This window comes from Ictidomys tridecemlineatus, chromosome 4, assembly GCF_052094955.1.
Source record: "Ictidomys tridecemlineatus isolate mIctTri1 chromosome 4, mIctTri1.hap1, whole genome shotgun sequence".
Taxonomy (NCBI): domain Eukaryota; kingdom Metazoa; phylum Chordata; class Mammalia; order Rodentia; family Sciuridae; genus Ictidomys; species Ictidomys tridecemlineatus.
In genome coordinates this window covers 208,061,955-208,078,892 of record NC_135480.1, presented here as the reverse complement: position 1 = coordinate 208,078,892, position 16,938 = coordinate 208,061,955, and the positions used below count along the sequence as shown (strand labels likewise).

General features: G+C 60.3%; 1 protein-coding gene across 3 annotated transcripts in view; it reads right to left on the bottom strand.

Moving 5' to 3' along the window:
- Positions 1–16,938, bottom strand: part of Col5a1 (collagen type V alpha 1 chain) — a 121,534-nt gene that overhangs the window by 15,771 nt on the left and 88,825 nt on the right. For all 3 annotated transcript variants that reach the window (XM_078048642.1, XM_078048643.1, XM_078048644.1), the window contains 22 exons: positions 16,069–16,176; positions 14,553–14,642; positions 14,405–14,458; positions 13,768–13,875; positions 11,460–11,567; positions 10,539–10,592; positions 9,857–9,910; positions 9,665–9,772; positions 8,897–8,950; positions 8,690–8,797; positions 7,550–7,603; positions 6,761–6,868; positions 6,098–6,151; positions 5,640–5,693; positions 5,094–5,147; positions 4,566–4,619; positions 3,897–4,004; positions 3,753–3,806; positions 3,597–3,650; positions 2,554–2,661; positions 726–779; positions 73–108 (listed from right to left, as the gene is read on the bottom strand). In XM_078048642.1, the coding sequence (XP_077904768.1) occupies positions 73–108; positions 726–779; positions 2,554–2,661; positions 3,597–3,650; positions 3,753–3,806; positions 3,897–4,004; positions 4,566–4,619; positions 5,094–5,147; positions 5,640–5,693; positions 6,098–6,151; positions 6,761–6,868; positions 7,550–7,603; positions 8,690–8,797; positions 8,897–8,950; positions 9,665–9,772; positions 9,857–9,910; positions 10,539–10,592; positions 11,460–11,567; positions 13,768–13,875; positions 14,405–14,458; positions 14,553–14,642; positions 16,069–16,176 (1,638 nt within the window). The remainder of the gene's footprint in view (positions 1–72; positions 109–725; positions 780–2,553; positions 2,662–3,596; positions 3,651–3,752; positions 3,807–3,896; positions 4,005–4,565; positions 4,620–5,093; positions 5,148–5,639; positions 5,694–6,097; positions 6,152–6,760; positions 6,869–7,549; positions 7,604–8,689; positions 8,798–8,896; positions 8,951–9,664; positions 9,773–9,856; positions 9,911–10,538; positions 10,593–11,459; positions 11,568–13,767; positions 13,876–14,404; positions 14,459–14,552; positions 14,643–16,068; positions 16,177–16,938) is intronic.

Here is a 16,938-nt window from a genome sequence, read left to right as displayed (position 1 = left end):
CTCATCCCAGGACTTCGCTTCCTCCCCTCCCCCAGCAGCTCCCCAGGTGGGGCCTTAGGCAGCTCCACTTACCGAAGAGCCTTTAGCACCTTTGGGACCTGGCGGACCCTGCAGGGAGTAGAGGTCAGGCATTAGCAGGGGAAGCTGCTCCGGTCCCTGTCCTGCTCAGCCCAGGTCAGCCTGCCCATCCACCCAGCTGGGAAATGACAACTCTGGTGGCCTCCAAACAAGAGTGGAGAGTGCCTGATGATGTACCATCACCCCACAGCACCCAGAGGCCCGTGGCCAGGGCCTCCACCTTGGGCATATGGACCAGGGCCTAACCTTCAGACGGGGTGGGTGAGGACAGGCTCAGGGCTGTGGGAGAGCCTTGGCAGGGCTGGCTCTCCCCAGCACCAGGGAGGCCCAGTCTAGGGTGCTGAGGGTGGGTGCCCAGCTCACACCTGGCCAGGCTGGCCCTGCCCAAACACTACTTTCCTCACCCTCACCACATGCCTACAGACAGCTTCCACAGCCCCTGGGTGCCCAGCTATAGAGGTAGCCCCTCCTTGCCTCCCGTCCCCAGTCAGGGCCATCAACCCCACTTCTAAGCCTCTGCCTCCCGGAGCCCAGTGCGGGTTCAACGTGTCAACCCTGGACCCCGTTTCTGTAACTTCCCTGTAACCCCAGCCTCTCTGCTCCCCACAGAACAATCCAGGGACCCCGGCCCCTTCACAGATACACACCGGCAAGCCAGGGGGCCCAGGGGGGCCAATCGGGCCCGAAGGACCAGTGATACCCTGAAAAGAAGAAGAAAGAGCAGTTACGGCCTTCAGACAGGGATGGGCGGAGGAAGCGGGCCCTGACCCGCCGGGCCTGGGGGTCCCCAAGCCCCTGGCTGCCCCTCTGCAGTGCAGGCAGCTGCCCTCTGATGTGGGGGCTGCTGCACCACAAGAGCAGACGTCTCTTCTCGCTGGGCCTGGGTTGGCCGTGCCCAGCCCCACTGCCCTGTCCACACTAGGCTGCTCCAGCCCTGTCCCACTGGAATGCAGGATGACCAGTCCAACACTCTGTCACACACTTGGTCTCTCTTGTTGCTCCTGTCCATGGTCCTGTCCCCCAAGTCCCCCTGCCACAACAAGGCAGAGGCAGGGCAGGGAGGGCCGGGAGTGCTTTGGGCCCCATGTGTCCCACCCTGTCCAGCCTGTGTGACCTCTGACCATCCCTTCCCATGAAACTCAGGCCCCGCTGGTGCAGAATGACTTCTCTCATTGACCACCTGGTGCCACAGACCCCCCCCCCCTTTACTTTCCACCCAATCCCACTGTCTCCACTTGGAGATCTGTGTCCCAAAGACATCCTGCTGGCATTTGGGCTGCAGCCAGGGTGGTGAAGGTCATAGCCAGCCTTCCCCAGGAGGGCACATGCCTCTCCTGGACCCCTGATGGGGGCTCCTCTTAGGAGTCCATGACTTGGAGCCTGTACCACAGTGCAGACATCCTCTGTCAGCAGGAGTCACCAAGAGCACCTGGGGGGACAGGTGGGCACAGGGCAGCCATCCTTTTGGAATGGGGACCCTGAATGTCTAAGTCTCATGGCCACGTGCCACCATGCACAGAACAACTCTCCTCCACGTCTGTGGTCATGTCCAGGGGACACTGAGTGGTCAGAAGATGGCCAAGGCCATGACAGAACAACGCTGGGCACAAGGCAGGGGTCTCTGAGGAGCTGCCCACATCTGTCACAGGCTCCAGGACGGGTGCAGCTTCATCCCCAGCCTCAAGGGCTCTCGCCACTCCCTGCTGGACCCCATGTCCTGCCATCCTCTGGACAAGGTGGGGTGGAGGTGAGCAAGGTCCCCGGGTGTGCAGCCTGTCACACAGCTGGGGAAGTGGAGAGTCCCACACTGGAACCAGGACACGCTGCCTTCCCTGGGAGAAGAGCTAGGGCAGCATTTGTGTGCAGTGGCAGTCCCAAAGTCCATCCCTAGCAGGCCTGGAAGTGTGGTGGCACAGCCATGCCCAGGGGCACCGAGTCCCCTCCTCTGCCTCTGAGGAGCACGTCACCCTTCCCAGGCCTGGGTCCTTCTCCTCCTGCCCTCCTGTGGCCACGTCCCAGGGGTTCACAATGGCAGGGGATGAAGCCCCTGGCGAGGGTCTTTATGGTGGCTTGCTGGGGGCTACAAACTCCAATGAGCTGCAGTGTGACCAGAGAGCTGGAGTGGTCACCTGGGCAAGATGGCACGAACACACGTGACTCACTCCCCTCCACGCAGGGACACAGGCTGCAGTCGCAAAGGCTCCTGGGGATGAGCTGGCCACGTGCTCTTGCATATCAGTGGGAGGTGGGAAGGGCAGACTTCTGAGTCCCTCCCGCAGCAAGGCCACCAGAGCAGTAAGGGGCACCTGTCTGCAGTCAGGGCAGGGCTAGGGGCCGTGTGCCCAGCTCCCGTGGACCTGGGTGAGCCCAAACCTCACTGTCCCGGTGTGAAAGGCGGGTGACTTAGCCCTGAAGACAATGATGGCCCTCAGCCCTGGGGACAGCAGGGGCTACAGGGAGCTCCACCTCACGCACCTGTTCTCCTTTAGGCCCAGATGAGCCCTGGGGGCCAGGGAGGCCTCGGTCACCCTTTTCACCCTGTTCACCTGGAGGGCCAATGAGTCCGATCAGGCCTGGGTGACCCTGTCAGGAAATAGGCATGAAAGAGTGTTTGTGTGTGGTGGCACTACCCAAAGTCCACCCTAGCAGGCCTAGGAATGTGGTGGCACAGCCATGCCCAGGGGCACGAGTCACCGTGTCACCATCAATGTATGCAGGAGTGGAAATAATTTCAAAAGACACATTGGGTGCCAGGTCTGACGAGAACCACCCCAAGAGACAGACATGCAGACCTGGACATGGGAACCGGTGACAAAGGGCTTCTCTGAGCAATACCGTGTGGCTCTTCACACGCCTTCCAAAAATCCAGAGGAAACACACGCTTTTCCCTATAAAGACCTAAGACTAAACTTGTACCAGAAGCGGAGCTACAGAGAACTGGATGCTATAATCCCTCGTCACATCTTGAAAGGACAATGGGACAATTCCTGCTCTGTACGTGGGTTTGCTCCCCATGAGCCCCAGGAGAGCCCTGGAAGGGTCCCTCCAGCTTCCATTATGCAGGGCCTGGGGGGTGGGGAGCCGTGAGCTGGTGGCAGATGTGGGGAGAGGAGCGAGCCGGCTGCCTTCCCCAGGTACCTCCGCTGGCAGTGAGCTTGATGTTTGTAAATGAACGTAAGTGGAGGAGGAGGTCACCACCAAGAGTAACGCTGCCCAGCCCAGTGCCACCCCGCAGCACGGGTGTGGATGTGTCCTGAGTGAGTGCCTACTGCCTTGGTCCTGGATGCCCTCCAGCCAGGACCTCTGTGCCCAGCCAGAAGGTTCTGGTCATTCTGCAAGGCAAGGGTCTCTGAGGAGCTATCCACGTCTCCTGGGGCCCCTGGAGGCAGGACAAGCCTTGAAGGCTGTGTGTATCCTTCCTGCTCTCTCCGCCAGGCACTCTGGGCACAGTGGGCCGCAGGGCGTAGACTGAGGCTTGCTGGGCTTGAGCCAGGGCTACTGCTGAAGTCCCTACTCACCTTTTCACCTTTGGGTCCAGAATCTCCCTTGAGGCCAGGAAGTCCTGGAGGACCCTGCAGGAGGAGGCAGAGAGATTAGAGTCCTTATCCCAGGGTCTTCTGGTGGCAAATCCCCTAACCCACCCTCCCCATACACACTGCAGGGATGTCACTCACCATGGGGCCAGGTGGTCCGTCAGGGCCTGGGGATCCTGGGAGACCTTGTTCACCCTGAAATGGAGACCCCCGGTGTGAGCCGGTACCCCTGGTCCTGCTCTTGGCAACCCTCCTCCCCCTTCCTGGCCTGCCCAGTCCACTCACCACTGGGCCAGGGATCCCACGAAGGCCGTCTGGCCCAGGCTTCCCAGGGGCCCCCTGGGGGCCAATGGGGCCAGTCTTCCCAGGAGGGCCTTCCAAGCCAGCTTCTCCCTGCAGAGGAAGTGGGACTTGGGTGCTCAGCTGCTCCAGGCACCTGGCCCAGGACACCTGCTCAGAAACCCTGGGTGACCCCCAGATATCCGGGGCTGCCCCCAAGGCTTCCTACCTTCCTCCCAGTGGCTGCCTGGCCAATGCCCACCCCACTAATTTCCTAAGCCAAGTGATTCCATCTCCCGCTGCTCATGCCAATCACTACAGTGGGTCTTGGCAGTTACCTCCCAGCGGGACCAGCACCACTGCTGTCCCACTTGATGACAAGGAGTCTCTCCAAGGGAAGGCCAGTGGTGCCTGCCCAGATCTTGGCCATGAACTCACTCACTGAACAGACCCACTGCCTGGGTACCAGGCCCCACACTGGGCTCGGTATCCGAGGTCAAGGGCCGCCCATAAGCCTCAGCTCAGGGGTCTCTCGACTCCTTTCCTCTTCCCTTAGACCCATGGGCAGACAGACCCCAACGCCCAGGCCACCACCCACGGCTCCACCTGGCCTCTCCGCAGCCCAGACCACCACCTCTGTGTCCCAGTTGTGCCCTCTGGTGCGGGGCTCCTTACCTTGGCTCCTTTCTCTCCCTGTCTACCTTCGGGGCCCGCGGGGCCCGGGGGGCCCTGGAACAAGCGAGAGAACACAGGTGGTGAGGTGGGCCCCAGAGGGGGTGGGAGCCCCAGTGAGTCAGTGCTGGGCTGAAGAAAGGGGCCTGAGGCCACTCCTGGGCCACTGGTCAGCCTGGACACAGGTTCTTATAATGGGTCCCAGTGACTCAGTCCCAGGCTGGAGCTCCGGGTAGACCTGGGGGCACCACCCTGGCGCTGCGCAGGAGGCTCAGTCTCACAGTCCCCAAGCCAGCAGCGGGTTCATTGTGCAAAGACGCCCCTCCACTGTGCTGACTTTCCGGAAGGTCTGTCCAGGGGACAGGCATTTTCCAGCTTTGTGGGTGATTTCCTCCCAGATGGTTGGGTCTATGACTGTGAATGGTTGGCCTGGCCTAACCGAAATGGCCATCATCCAAGAGCAGCGTGAGCCCAGGACCGGCAGGGAGTGAGGGAACGCCCCCCAGCCCAGCTTCCTCCTCAGGGACTCACCCTCTTTCCTGGAGGGCCGGACGGACCAGGTTCACCAGTGGGGCCCGGGGAACCCTGGGTAGACAAAGGGCAGAGCGTTAGGAGTCGGGGTGGCGGGAGAGGGCGCCCAAGTCAGGGTCGGCCCACAGCTGAGGAGGCACTCGGGTTCCTCTGGTGAGTCTTCATCACCAGCCCAGCTGCCTCCCTCCTCCCAGCCAGCACAGCCAGCCCCAGAGGAGCCCCGCAGCCTCCGCACCCAGCTCTGGCCTCCGAGCACAGCCCCCGACAGGCGCCCGGCACCGTGTGCTGCGCTGAGGGGGACTTCCCCAGCTCCTGGGGGTGGACCTGGGAGCTGCGGGTCGCCCCGGTAGGACTGTGTGGGCATCTCTTTGTTCTGGAACAGGGTCCAGCCTTCCCTTAGATCCCCTGGCGGCTCTCGGAGTCCCGCCACAGTCAAGAGTCAGCACCAGGGACCTGGGTTTGGACTTCCAGGAAGGAGCCGAGCCAGTGGCAGAGTCCCCCCAGCACAGGGCCCCCCACCAGGGTCGAGCAGCACGGCAGACTCACCGTCTGTCCAGGTTCGCCATCGTCCCCTTTGTCACCAGGTGGACCATCTTGACCCTGAGGGAAAAGCAGGTTCCCCACTGTCACCCGGAGGGAGGTGCCCCAAGTTCCTCCGGCTATAGTGCCCCCCGAGTCTCCCTAAACCTGGTAAATCCAGTGCCAGCACAGGTGTGCCCCAAAGCAGGGGGCAATCACCTCAGGGAGGGAGCTAGCCTCAAAGGACATCAGAGCAAGCTGGTAGAGGGGACAGGCTACAGGGACAGGGCTGTGGGGCAGAGAGGCTGTGGGGACAGGGGCCACAGAGGCACATGGGCTACAGGGATAGGGGCCATGGGGGCAGAGAGGCTGTGGGACAGGGCTGTGGACATAGGGGCCCTGGGGGGACAGGGGCTGTGGGGACAGAGGGGCCGTGGGGACAGGGACTGGAGGGTCTAAGAGACTGGACTTCCTTGAGCACCTACCGCAGGGCCAGGCTCTCCAGGAGGGCCAGGATCTCCAGGAAAACCAACTGGACCCTGAAGAGAAGAGAGAGGCAGGCCCAGGCCATCAGCAGTCAGACCACACCCTGTCCACTGGTCACCGCCTCAGGGCCCCACCGCCACCACTCAGGAGCTGGGACAGTCCCTACACCTCAGGCACTTTCCACCAGGAGGCCCTTTCGTGCAGTGCCCCAGGAAGCAGCAAGCCCAACCAGGGACAGCAGCCTCCAGCTGTCCAGAGACACATGGGGCAGGCACACTGCCCACACGTCCACCCTGGCAGCTCCAGGCCGAGACCAAAGCCCACACCTCAGACTTCTAGATCAGGGCTCTGAGAAGCCCCTCCTCATGTCAAATCAGGGCAGATGAGAGGATGGGGCGTGTGCCCAGGGCCCAAGGCTAGTGGGTGTGTGTCTCAGCTGCTGCCCCGTCCACGAGGATGAACCTCTAGGCTTCTCGTGCAGGTCTGCTCCAGCTCATCCCCACCCATGTGCCCAGTAGCTGGTGTGGGACCCTCCAAACCTTCAACGGTCACCCCCGGCACCCAGCAGTCATGTGGCCCTGTCTGAGCATATGCCCCGTCCCCGCGTCAGGGGGCCTGGCAGGGACCGCCCAAGAGGGTGCCGGGCACCACAGGATACTCACAGGGCTGCCTTTGGGGCCGTCGTCTCCAGGGGGTCCTTTGGGCCCTGGGGGTCCAGCAGCACCAGAGGGGCCTGCCTCGCCCTTCTCCCCCCTTTCTCCTTTGGGTCCCTGGAAGAAAAATAGCCAGAGTCCAGTTCTCAGAGCTGACCGAGCGCTGGCCCAGAATGAGGCACGCGCTGGCCTCCAGGGGCTCCGTGCCTCATCAAATCCCGCAGCCCCTTCCCAGCACCTCTGGGTGGGCCGGAGGAACCCCTGGCTCTCTGAGGCTCAGCTCTAGTGGGGGGGCTGCTCCTGGACCAGACAGCAGGCAGTGGGGACCCCAAGGTTCAGTTCCTGACTCTCAGGCACAGTGGGCAGCAGGAAGGCCAGGAAACCTGGTCCACATTCAGGGTGGCCTCTCAGGACATTCACCTGACCTCAGAAGGCCTGTATATTTTCAGTCTGGTCCCCAATGTCTGGGGTGACAAGTCACCCTCACACTCAAGGCCAAGGTGCCAGAGAAGGCCAGGTAAGTAGCAGCCACGGATGGTGGGCATCACTGCAGAGGTACACACACACACACACACACACACATACACACCTAAACACAGGTGTGAGTGCCCCCAACACGTGCATGCACACACAAGGTCAGGTCCCCAAGCGGACCCTCTTTTTAAGTGTGACTCAGCGGCCAGTCAGCAGAGTAGGGCATGACTCCCATTGCATGGTGGGAAGACCTAGGCAGGGATGGAGCTTCCAACCAGCTCCCATGTGGACACTTCCCTCCCTGCCCGGAGCCCACACACTCACCGGGGGGCCCCCTTCTCCTGGAAGGCCAGGCTCACCAGCTTCACCAGGCTCACCCTGAGGAGAGAAGGAGCACGTCAAGAGGAGGACAGCAGCAGTGGTCCTGTGGCCAGCACAGACCATGCTCCACCTGCCTGCTGCCTGGCACTGGGACCCGGGCTGGCAGGACAGAGGCCACCATCCCCAGGTGGCTCCCAGGATTGCAGGGGAGGCCAGCAGTGTTAGACACAGGCATGTGATGGACACAAGGAGATGGCGTCCAGGCTACGAGGGATATGGTCAGTGAAGGCTTTCCTGGGCAGGGGCCTCGAGGGATTTGGACAATAATTATGAGAAGATGGGGGCTGCACTGTAGGTGGGAACCCTGCAGGGCAAGGCAGGGGACAATCACAGGCCACCTTCATAGAGCATCGACAGGGACATGCTGGGAATTGGGGGGCCACACCTCTCAGGGCAGAAGCAGAGGCCACTCCTCTGTGGGGTATTTCTCCCCAACCTTCCTATCATGAACAGGAGCATGATGGACGCTTGCTCCCACCGAGTGGCCTGTATCCAGGAAGCAAGCTCTGGGAAAGGAGGGGGGACCTGAAGTGTGCCCTGCCCTCACCTCCAGAGCTCATCCACAGCTCTTAAGACAGCGCGAGCCATGGAGCATGAGGGGACTTGGCCCTCGATGCACAGCACACGCACTATGTGCACACATGAACGCGCACACTCATGGACACACAGCACACACATACTTGCGTGCAAATAAATGCATAATTGTGGGTCTCAAGGGCCCAGGCTCTAATATCCACCAGACTGAAGGCCAAGGGCCCAGCATGAGAGAAGACCAGGGCTGGGAGCACAGCGGAGTAGCCGCAGCCCTCCCAGAGGAGCGCAAGTTTCCACCAGGGCCAGATCCTGGGGAGGGGGCAGGGCTTTGCCAGCGGTGCAGTTTGATTCTGTAAGAGGCCGTCTCAGATGGACGTGTCCGAGTTCCCAGTTCCAGTTCACGAATACACTTCTAAGCTTCACAGCACACTGGACGGAATGACCCAACCAGGTCCTCGTGCCTCTGCATACACAGGCACACACACACGTGCACACACACGGTGGTCCCCCACAGGGTCTCAGAGTAGCCGCCCCAACAGGGGACATCACCTTCTCTCCCACTGCGCCAGGATTTCCTATCCCTCCTGGAGGGCCTTGTGGGCCGTCAGCACCTGGGGCTCCGGAGGGTCCTCGGGGGCCGGGGGGACCAGGAGGGCCCTAGGAGAAGAAGTGGCCATTGAGCCCAGAAAAACAAAAAACCTCCCCAAACACATGCAGCAGCTGGCACGGCTGGCCTGGGTGCCCGGTCACACTTACCATCTGGCCCACATCCCCCGTCTCACCCTTTTCACCTGGAGGTCCCGGCAAACCCTAGGAGAGGGAGCTGCGGTTAGGAGCCACTCTGCTAGTGCACACAGGCGCCCCCAGGGGGCGCCTCCTGGCATCTACACACGAGCACAGCCCCAGTCACCAAGGCCCGGAATTAGCCAGAGGAAATAATTAGAGAAGAATGCAAAGATTTATGGACAGCGGCACGTATGGTGGCATCCCATAAAACCATAAACCTAATGAGCCGGCAGCAGGGAAACGTCGGATAAATTATGTGTCCAGCATATGCTGGGATGCCACACAGTAACTAAAGATTGCTTCCCAAATAAATAAAACGTCACAATATCTAACAGCGTTTGACACGCCCCACGGTCTAGGACGCAGAGCTGGGTATCAACTCTACATGTGACCTGTGGGCGTGCCTGTTGGACTTTGCAAACACAAGAAACAGCCTCCTGCTTGCCCAGGTGAATGTGAACAGGTACATTTGGGCCGTACTCAGGCGGGTGGCCCTCAGTGCTGGGGACACATGCAGAAGTGGACATCGCTTTCTTTCCTCACAATTGCTCAGCATTTCCCGTGATTGTGGACACAGATGCCTTGCTTGGGAGCAGCGGACCTGTTCTGGGAAGTGACAGCACTTCCAATCCCCACCACAGAGCCCGAGTTTCTCCTTTCTTAAGATAACAGGAGGAGTGGGCCCAGCAAGACATAAAGCCCTCTGTAGAGCCCCAGCCCTGAGAAAACCCTGCTTACCTGTAGCCCCACCGGCCCCGGGGGCCCAGGGAAACCTCTCGAGCCTTCGTCTCCTTTCTGCCCAAAGAGGCCCTGCTGGCCACGAGGGCCTGGCTCACCATCTGCTCCCTGCAAGGTAAGAATTGAGCATGGTGAGGCTGAGCAGCTCTCGAGGGCCAGGGCTTGTGGAGGTCATTAGCCACAGATACTCACGGAGGGGCCTGGCTGTCCAATGGGGCCTTGAGGACCTGTGGGCCCAGGAGGACCCTGTGAGGAACAAACAGAGATCCAGGTTGATGTGCAGATCGTAGAGCAGGTCGAGAGAGGAGTGAATCTCATCGCAAGCCCAGGTGGACCAGTACAGGGGGCACATGCACACAAGGTCAGTCCCCAAACCGCCACTCAGCAGAGGGATGTCCAACATCCAGGCCACAGGCTCTGGAAAGTTGTCCACATTCTCAGTTCCAACATGAGCATGTTATGACAGATGGCAAGGAAGCTGCCACCAGTGTCACACTACAGGCACTCTGCACCCCTCCGCACGCGGGGCGGGGGGGCTGGGCACTCTGTGCTCTGCAGCATGTGGTGGGGGACAGGCACTCTGCGCCCCTCCGCATGGGGGAGGGGCAGGCACTCTGCACCCCTCAGCATGGGGGGCAGGGTCTGCAGGGCACAGATGCCTCGGGGCAAGCGCCCTGAGCCCACTTTATCTCAAGACATGTGAACATGGCCTGCTCACGCTTCAGCAGCGAGACATGTTCATAGGTTCACACACACAGGAGCTTTACTGGGAAAAGAGCCATCAGCCTTCCCACGCATGGCCACCAAGGGCAGCGCCCGGCACGCTGGCGCATGGCCGTTTTGAGGGGCACCCGCACTCCGCCACAGCGCTTACCTGCTCGCCTTTGTCACCCTTGCTTCCTTTCTGCCCCGGCTCCCCGATCTCTCCCTAGGGCAGAGGGGAAAGAGGATCAGCCCCAGGGACTGGCCTCCCCTGCTCACCACTATCCCTTTCTCTGGTGACAGCAAGTCAGCTCTCCAGGTGGCCACGGCTCACATAAGAAGAAACACTTCTGTGGATCAGCACAACTTCCTTTCTAATGTCAGGCTGGGAGGTGCAGGCTTGGGATCTGACTCTGCACAGAATGTCAGTAGACTTGGCAATGGGGACGTCACACTGAAGACATCTGCTTTGTTTTAGAATTGGACCACGCACGTGGCAACAGCTCAGGGGGCAACGCCACTGCTGAGATCCCCAAGAAGGCGTCATTCTTCCCCAGTGCTTCTGTTAGGGCAGGGCACCCTCCAGGCAGAGGTGACAAAGTCAGGGCCATCACCAGAAGTGGTCCAATGGAAAGCCAAGCCAAAGGGCTAAGTCCCACTGCCGTCATTAAGTGAGGTATAGATACAAGCTCAGTAAGAGCGCCAGGCACACAGTGCACTCCTGTTGATGCGGAGCCCGACAATCAAGGAGAGACTCTAAACACAGACATTGAGGAAAACCTCATTCACTCCAGCTCTGCAGAGTCAGAACTTGAAACCAATCAGCAGGGGGCAGGGAGTGTTCCTCTGCCCTGGGCACCGGCAGCTCAGGATCTGGGCTGTGGATTCTACACAGGATTCCAGGTCCCTGAGCACACCAGGCCTTGTCAGGGCCTCTGTGGGAGTCCTCCTCAAAGTCACCCGCTGCCACCAGACCTCAGTGCAGTGCGGGTGGCTCTGGGGCTGAGCCTCCACCCAGCGTCCTGGCCGGCACCCCCCTCCCACCTCACCTGCCGGCCAGGCTCGGCCAAGGCTCACTCTGCCTTCTCCTTACCTTGTCTCCATCTTCTCCAGGGGGACCCACAGGGCCAGCAGGACCAGGGAGCCCCACGGGTCCCTGGAGACCATCTCGGCCAGCTGGGCCTTGCGGCCCTTTCTCACCCTAGAGAGGACAGAAGATCCCTGTCACTTGTGGTTTCCTCACAGCAGCATCTACAGCAGCTCCTCACCCCAGAGAGGGAGGCCTGTGGGCCAGATGCGGGTGCTCTGGGCAAGCGGCTGCAAGGCAGTCCTAACAGGCCACCAGGGACACAGACGCCTGAGTCTGAGCCCAGGCCTGGGCCACAGACAGCTGCGGAATCACTTCCTTACCCACACACATCCTAGGGAGGCCGAGCCATTACAGACGAGGAAACTGAGGCTGGGGAGCAGCAGAGTCAGCATTCAGACCCAGCCCACCACGTCCTGAGCCTGTGTGACCAGTCCAGCTCTCGAGCAGGAGCCAAGCTTCGGGACCAGCAGGAGGACAGCCTGCACTTCAGCCCCCACCAACTTTATCACTCTTTGGCTTCTTTGTAAACACCCACCTGCGTGCACGCGCACGCACGCGCATACACACACACACACACACACACACACACGTGCAGTCGTTAACATGCATGCACACCCATGAGCCACTCACACACACAGAACACACATGCACACATAACAAGCTCACAGCTGTGCACGCCTCACAGAACAAGCACAATGTGAGGCACAGTTACTACGTGTGTGCACACACGTGTGCTCATGCACACACACGTGTGTGCACACACAGGCATGTTTTTACCTGCAGGTTCCCGACATGCACACACACCAGTCCCTGATCCTCCCTGTACACATGACTGATGGCTTTCCTCGCCTGGCCCTTGGTGACTCACATGATCCTCACCAAGCTCTTGCTGTGCCGTTTACCCAGCCACCTCATCTCTTTGAGTGACATGCATTTTCCCACCCCAGCCAGGACCCCTTTCTTCCAAGAGACACAAAGAAAGAGGCGTGAGCCCTGGGGAGGGGACACAAGGAGAGCACGCACATGCGGCTCCATGTGGTTGGTAGGGCGCCTGCTCACTGGCCCACCCATCCCTTCCTGCCTCACCCTTGGCTCCTTACCCCTCATCCTTGATCCCTGTCAATAAAACGTCCACACCAAAGAAGCCAGAAATGCTGGGGCTGGGGGCCGGCTCCACGGAAGCCTGCCTGGACAGCCTCTTGGGCAGGCAGTCAGGGGTGCTCCCACCTTCCAGTGACCTTTCCTCCTCTGGGAGCTATCGGGGACTGGTGGGCTTCTCCCTGCTCCATGAAGCTCTTGCAAGGCTTCTGCTTAAATATTTACTCTCTCAAAACAATGAGCCAAGCCTCCCCCACCAGGGTCTGCATGTGCTCCACATGCACAGAGGGCCAAAAAGGCTCCTGTTGTCTGGCACAGAATCCAGTTGGAAATGATCAGATGCCGTCAAAATTGCTCATCACGTGATGAAAGCCTTCTCCAGGTGCAGATGTCCCCAGTGTGTTTACACAGGGTCCTCCTGCTCAGGGCATGGGACGGACGGCTCTTTCCAGCCCTAAGCACTGAGAGTGGAGCAACAGGACTCTCCTTGCCTACTCATGTCCCCCGCACACAGGCCTCAGCCATCGAAGATCTCCCAAGCCCAGGCTCCTCCTGAACCAGGAGGGGAAACTGAGAAGGCTGTCCCCATGGCTGCACAGCTGTGGCAGGAGTCTCCACACAGCTGCCCCCTGGGAAGCCACTGAGGCCCTTCACAGAGACCAAGGTTTGGGCGGCCAGACCCCTCCCCCTGCTCCCGCGGTTTCTCAGTGGCTACAGAGCTGGGTTCACCAAGGGCTCAGCCCACTGTGGGGACAGAGGAGGCATCTGTCTTCCCCGGAGCCCCACCCTTCTTTGCCAGCTTCCCTCCACCTGAGCTCCAGGTAAACCAAGGGAGCAGCAGCTTCCAGATATCCATCCTTGTCCTTAAAAGACCAGCTGGGAGGTGGGCCCACGGCAAGGGCTGTCCCCTCAGCAGACACTGTGGCCCTGCACACACATGGCCCAGGCTGGACGGGACCCCCACAGAGGACACCACCTCTAGCCCGCTCTGTCTGCACAAGCTGGGATGCTCACATGCAGGAGTAGACTGCGCACACACTGCAGGGAACCCTCCTGTGGCACCCGGGGCACGCACACCACTCTGTAGGATGGCACCCCTTCCTGCAAGCCCACAGGGAGGTACCCCGGGGACACCACGGGGGAAGGACAGGCTGGGCCCTGAAGGGAGCCCAGCCACTCCAACGAGAGGCCTCTGATCCGAGGCAGTACTTACAGGAGCCCCTTTCTCTCCAGCTGGCCCGGGAGGACCCTGAGGCCCAGGTCTGCCTGGAATCCCGATGGGCCCAGCAGCACCCGCTGGACCTCTCTCCCCTGGAGATCCCTGGGGAGGGGCAGGAAAAGGGTTTCATTCAAAGGCTTCTGGACCACCCGGCCAAGAGTTCATCACGCCACCCGCCCTCACCAGAGCCCTCGGCTGAGAGCAGAGGGACCGTGGGCAGCACCTGAGGGGCCACCTCGCCACGCTCTCTAGGACCACGACCTGTCACGAGTGGGATACTAATGCCAGGAGGGACCATCTTGTCCAAGAGGCAGCAGGCAAGAGCCCTGACTGGCAGGCTGGGGACAGGCCTCTGCCTCTGCTGGGGGCTCACCTGGCCTCCGGTGGCCAGCCGCAGCAGGTGTCCTCAGAGTCCAAGAGACCATGCCCATCCATCCCCTGCTGGGCCAGGTAGAGCCACCACAGGTGCGGGGCCTTCTCCTGGCTCCCCAGGGACCCCCTGTCACTCAGGCCACTAGCCTGGGTACGTGGTCCACATCCTTGCAAAAGTCCCTCTGCTCCAGCACCCTCCCAGCTGTCACCTGTGCAACAGGTCTGGAGAAAGGTGACAGGGCAAGAGGCTGTGACTCACCGCAGGACCTGGGGGGCCGGGGGGGCCTTCGCTGCCTTTCAGTCCAAGAGCTCCCTGCAAAACAGTGGGAAAGTGGGCGAAGGGCACCCAGGGAGAGCCCCCAGGGTGGGCACCGTCCTGCTCCAACCCCACCTGGCCTCGTACTCACCACCGGACCAGGGAGCCCTCGGTCCCCAGGGAAGCCACGCAATCCTGGAGGGCCATCTTTCCCGGGGAGGCCAGCAGGGCCTGGGTCACCCTGAAACAGAGCAGGATGAGCTACCCTGGAGCCCCAGACCGCAGCCCTCCTACTGCTCCAGCTGCCCAGATCCCTCTCCTGGAGTCAGGCGGGGCCTCCACATCAGCGTCCACCTGGAATTTGGACGGTTTGGGGGCTTCCCTGGTCACCAGGCTTTCAGAGGAATCTCTTTCCTTTTGTTTGAATTTTCTGTTTTGTCTTGTGCTGGGGATTCAACCCTGGACCTCGTGTGGCACTCCACCTGTCCAGGCCTGGAAGCTGCTGCCCAGGCTGGCTCCACGTGGACCCAGGGAACAGAGCCACTCTGTGAGGCTGTCCCTGGGCTCCACGGAGGCCCCCATAGTCCTTCAGGGCCATGGGGAACCGAGCAGGAGCTGGGGTCAGCCACCTCTTCTAGTATTGGGGACTAGTGACAGAAGGGTGCTAAGGGATTTGTGGCTGACACTGCAGAAGTACTGCCCTAGTGGACTGGCCACGGCCTCAGGACTGAAATCCTATGCTTTCTGAAGAGGCATGTCTGAGCCTGCCCTCTCCCGACAGACTACAGCTTGGCGTCTTTCAGAATCCTCCCTGAGGTCCACACTTGGGCGCACAAGGATCTTCCCAAGCCAAGGGTCAACTGCCCTTGGCCTGCTTTCCAGACTCAGTGAGCTGTGTGTGTCTGGAACAGATACCCTTCCCACCCCACTCCCCGGCCCGCTGGCTCTCACTCTCTGTCTCTCTCTCACACACACGTACATACTTACTCAAGCATATACCCGTGTGTGCGTGTGTGTGTGTGTGTGTCTGTGTGTGTGTGTGTGTGTGTGTGGTTTTCTCAGTATTGCTGTATTTGCACTGCTTTCTATTCTCTAAGTTACTCTTGCATGTGGTCACGTAAGGGGCTGGAGAGGTTGTATCTTCTGTGTCCCTTATTGAGAAATTTATTTTCATGCTAACACAGAGGAAGCTACCACCACCAACTTGGGGTGCCCCGTGGAGGAGCTAATAAGGGGGACAGTGAGATCCAGCACCAGGAGCGAGGACAGAAACACATTAGTTTTTCGCCTTTTGAGTTTATTTTCAGCCTTTAGCAGTGGGAGACTCGTACAAGGATCTCTTTCTGCCAAATCTGTACTGGATTTGTGAAGTGCGAGAGCTTTTCATCCATTTTGGGAGCGGGTGGCAGCCGGGGGCAGAGCTCTCAGCAGGCCTGCAGAAGTCTGATGCCCGTGTGCTGCTGCTCTTTATACTCCAGCCCCCAGGAGGCCAGCTCAGGCCCCACTCAAGCCAAGCAAAGTGCGGCTGAATCCGAGGCTTGGGAGGGCGCTGACATGAAGGGCATTTGGGAGATCACCCTTCCATCGGAAAGGAGCAATGGAAACACAAAGTCCTAAATGGCCCCTCAGGAGAGGAACAGTCTGACATGAAGCTTCCAGAAACTCACCTTTGTCCCTTCTTTTCCAGCAAGGCCTGGGAGCCCCTGTTCACCAGGAGGACCAGGGGGCCCAGGATGGCCACGCTCTCCCATTGGACCTGTCTCTCCCGTGGGACCCTAAGGGAGAACCAGTGGGCACCACAGATCAGTTTCCAGTGACCCACAAAGGGGGCCCTTCTCTTCCAGAGTCCAAGGACAGTCCTGACTGCACAGGCAAAGACCAATAGCCAACCAACCCTATTCCTCTGCACTTCTTCAGCCAAAATGCAGTAGACCAAACTGAGCTGGGTGGGCACTGCTAAGCAGCCTGCTGCCTGGCCCCAGGCACGGCCAGCACTTCCTCCTGCCCCCAGGCCTCTCGAGAGGCCCAGTGGGCTGCACTTCCAGGATGTAATGGGAAACCAGCCAGGGGACATCCATGTAAGCCCCCAGGGAGAAAAGCCACAGGGGCCACAGCGACAGACCCCAATGCCACGGCAGCAGCAGGCCAGCATCTTACTTCTCGCTACATTAGGTGTGAAGTTTCTAGGAAGCCGGCTCCTGCTGCCATATTGCTGCCCAAAGCCACCATTCTGGCTGGAAGCCACACCTTCATTGATGGGTCCCTTCAGAGACCCAAGGTCTGTGGCGCTGGCAGGAGCCAGTGGCAGAATGTGGCTGCCTCAGGCACTCACGGAAGCACAAGTGGGCACAGCCGGCCCTGCACTGGGGAAAGCCAGGCTCCTGGGCTGGCCATGCTTGCTCTACCTGCTGGACCCGCGCTGCACGCCCAGGAAACCTGGCTCTTTCTCTTGGGGTGTCTTCCTCTGGCTGTTAACATGCACCCCAGGAATTCAGCTCCTCCCTTAGTGGCAAGTACACCTTCAGAATCGGGGAGCT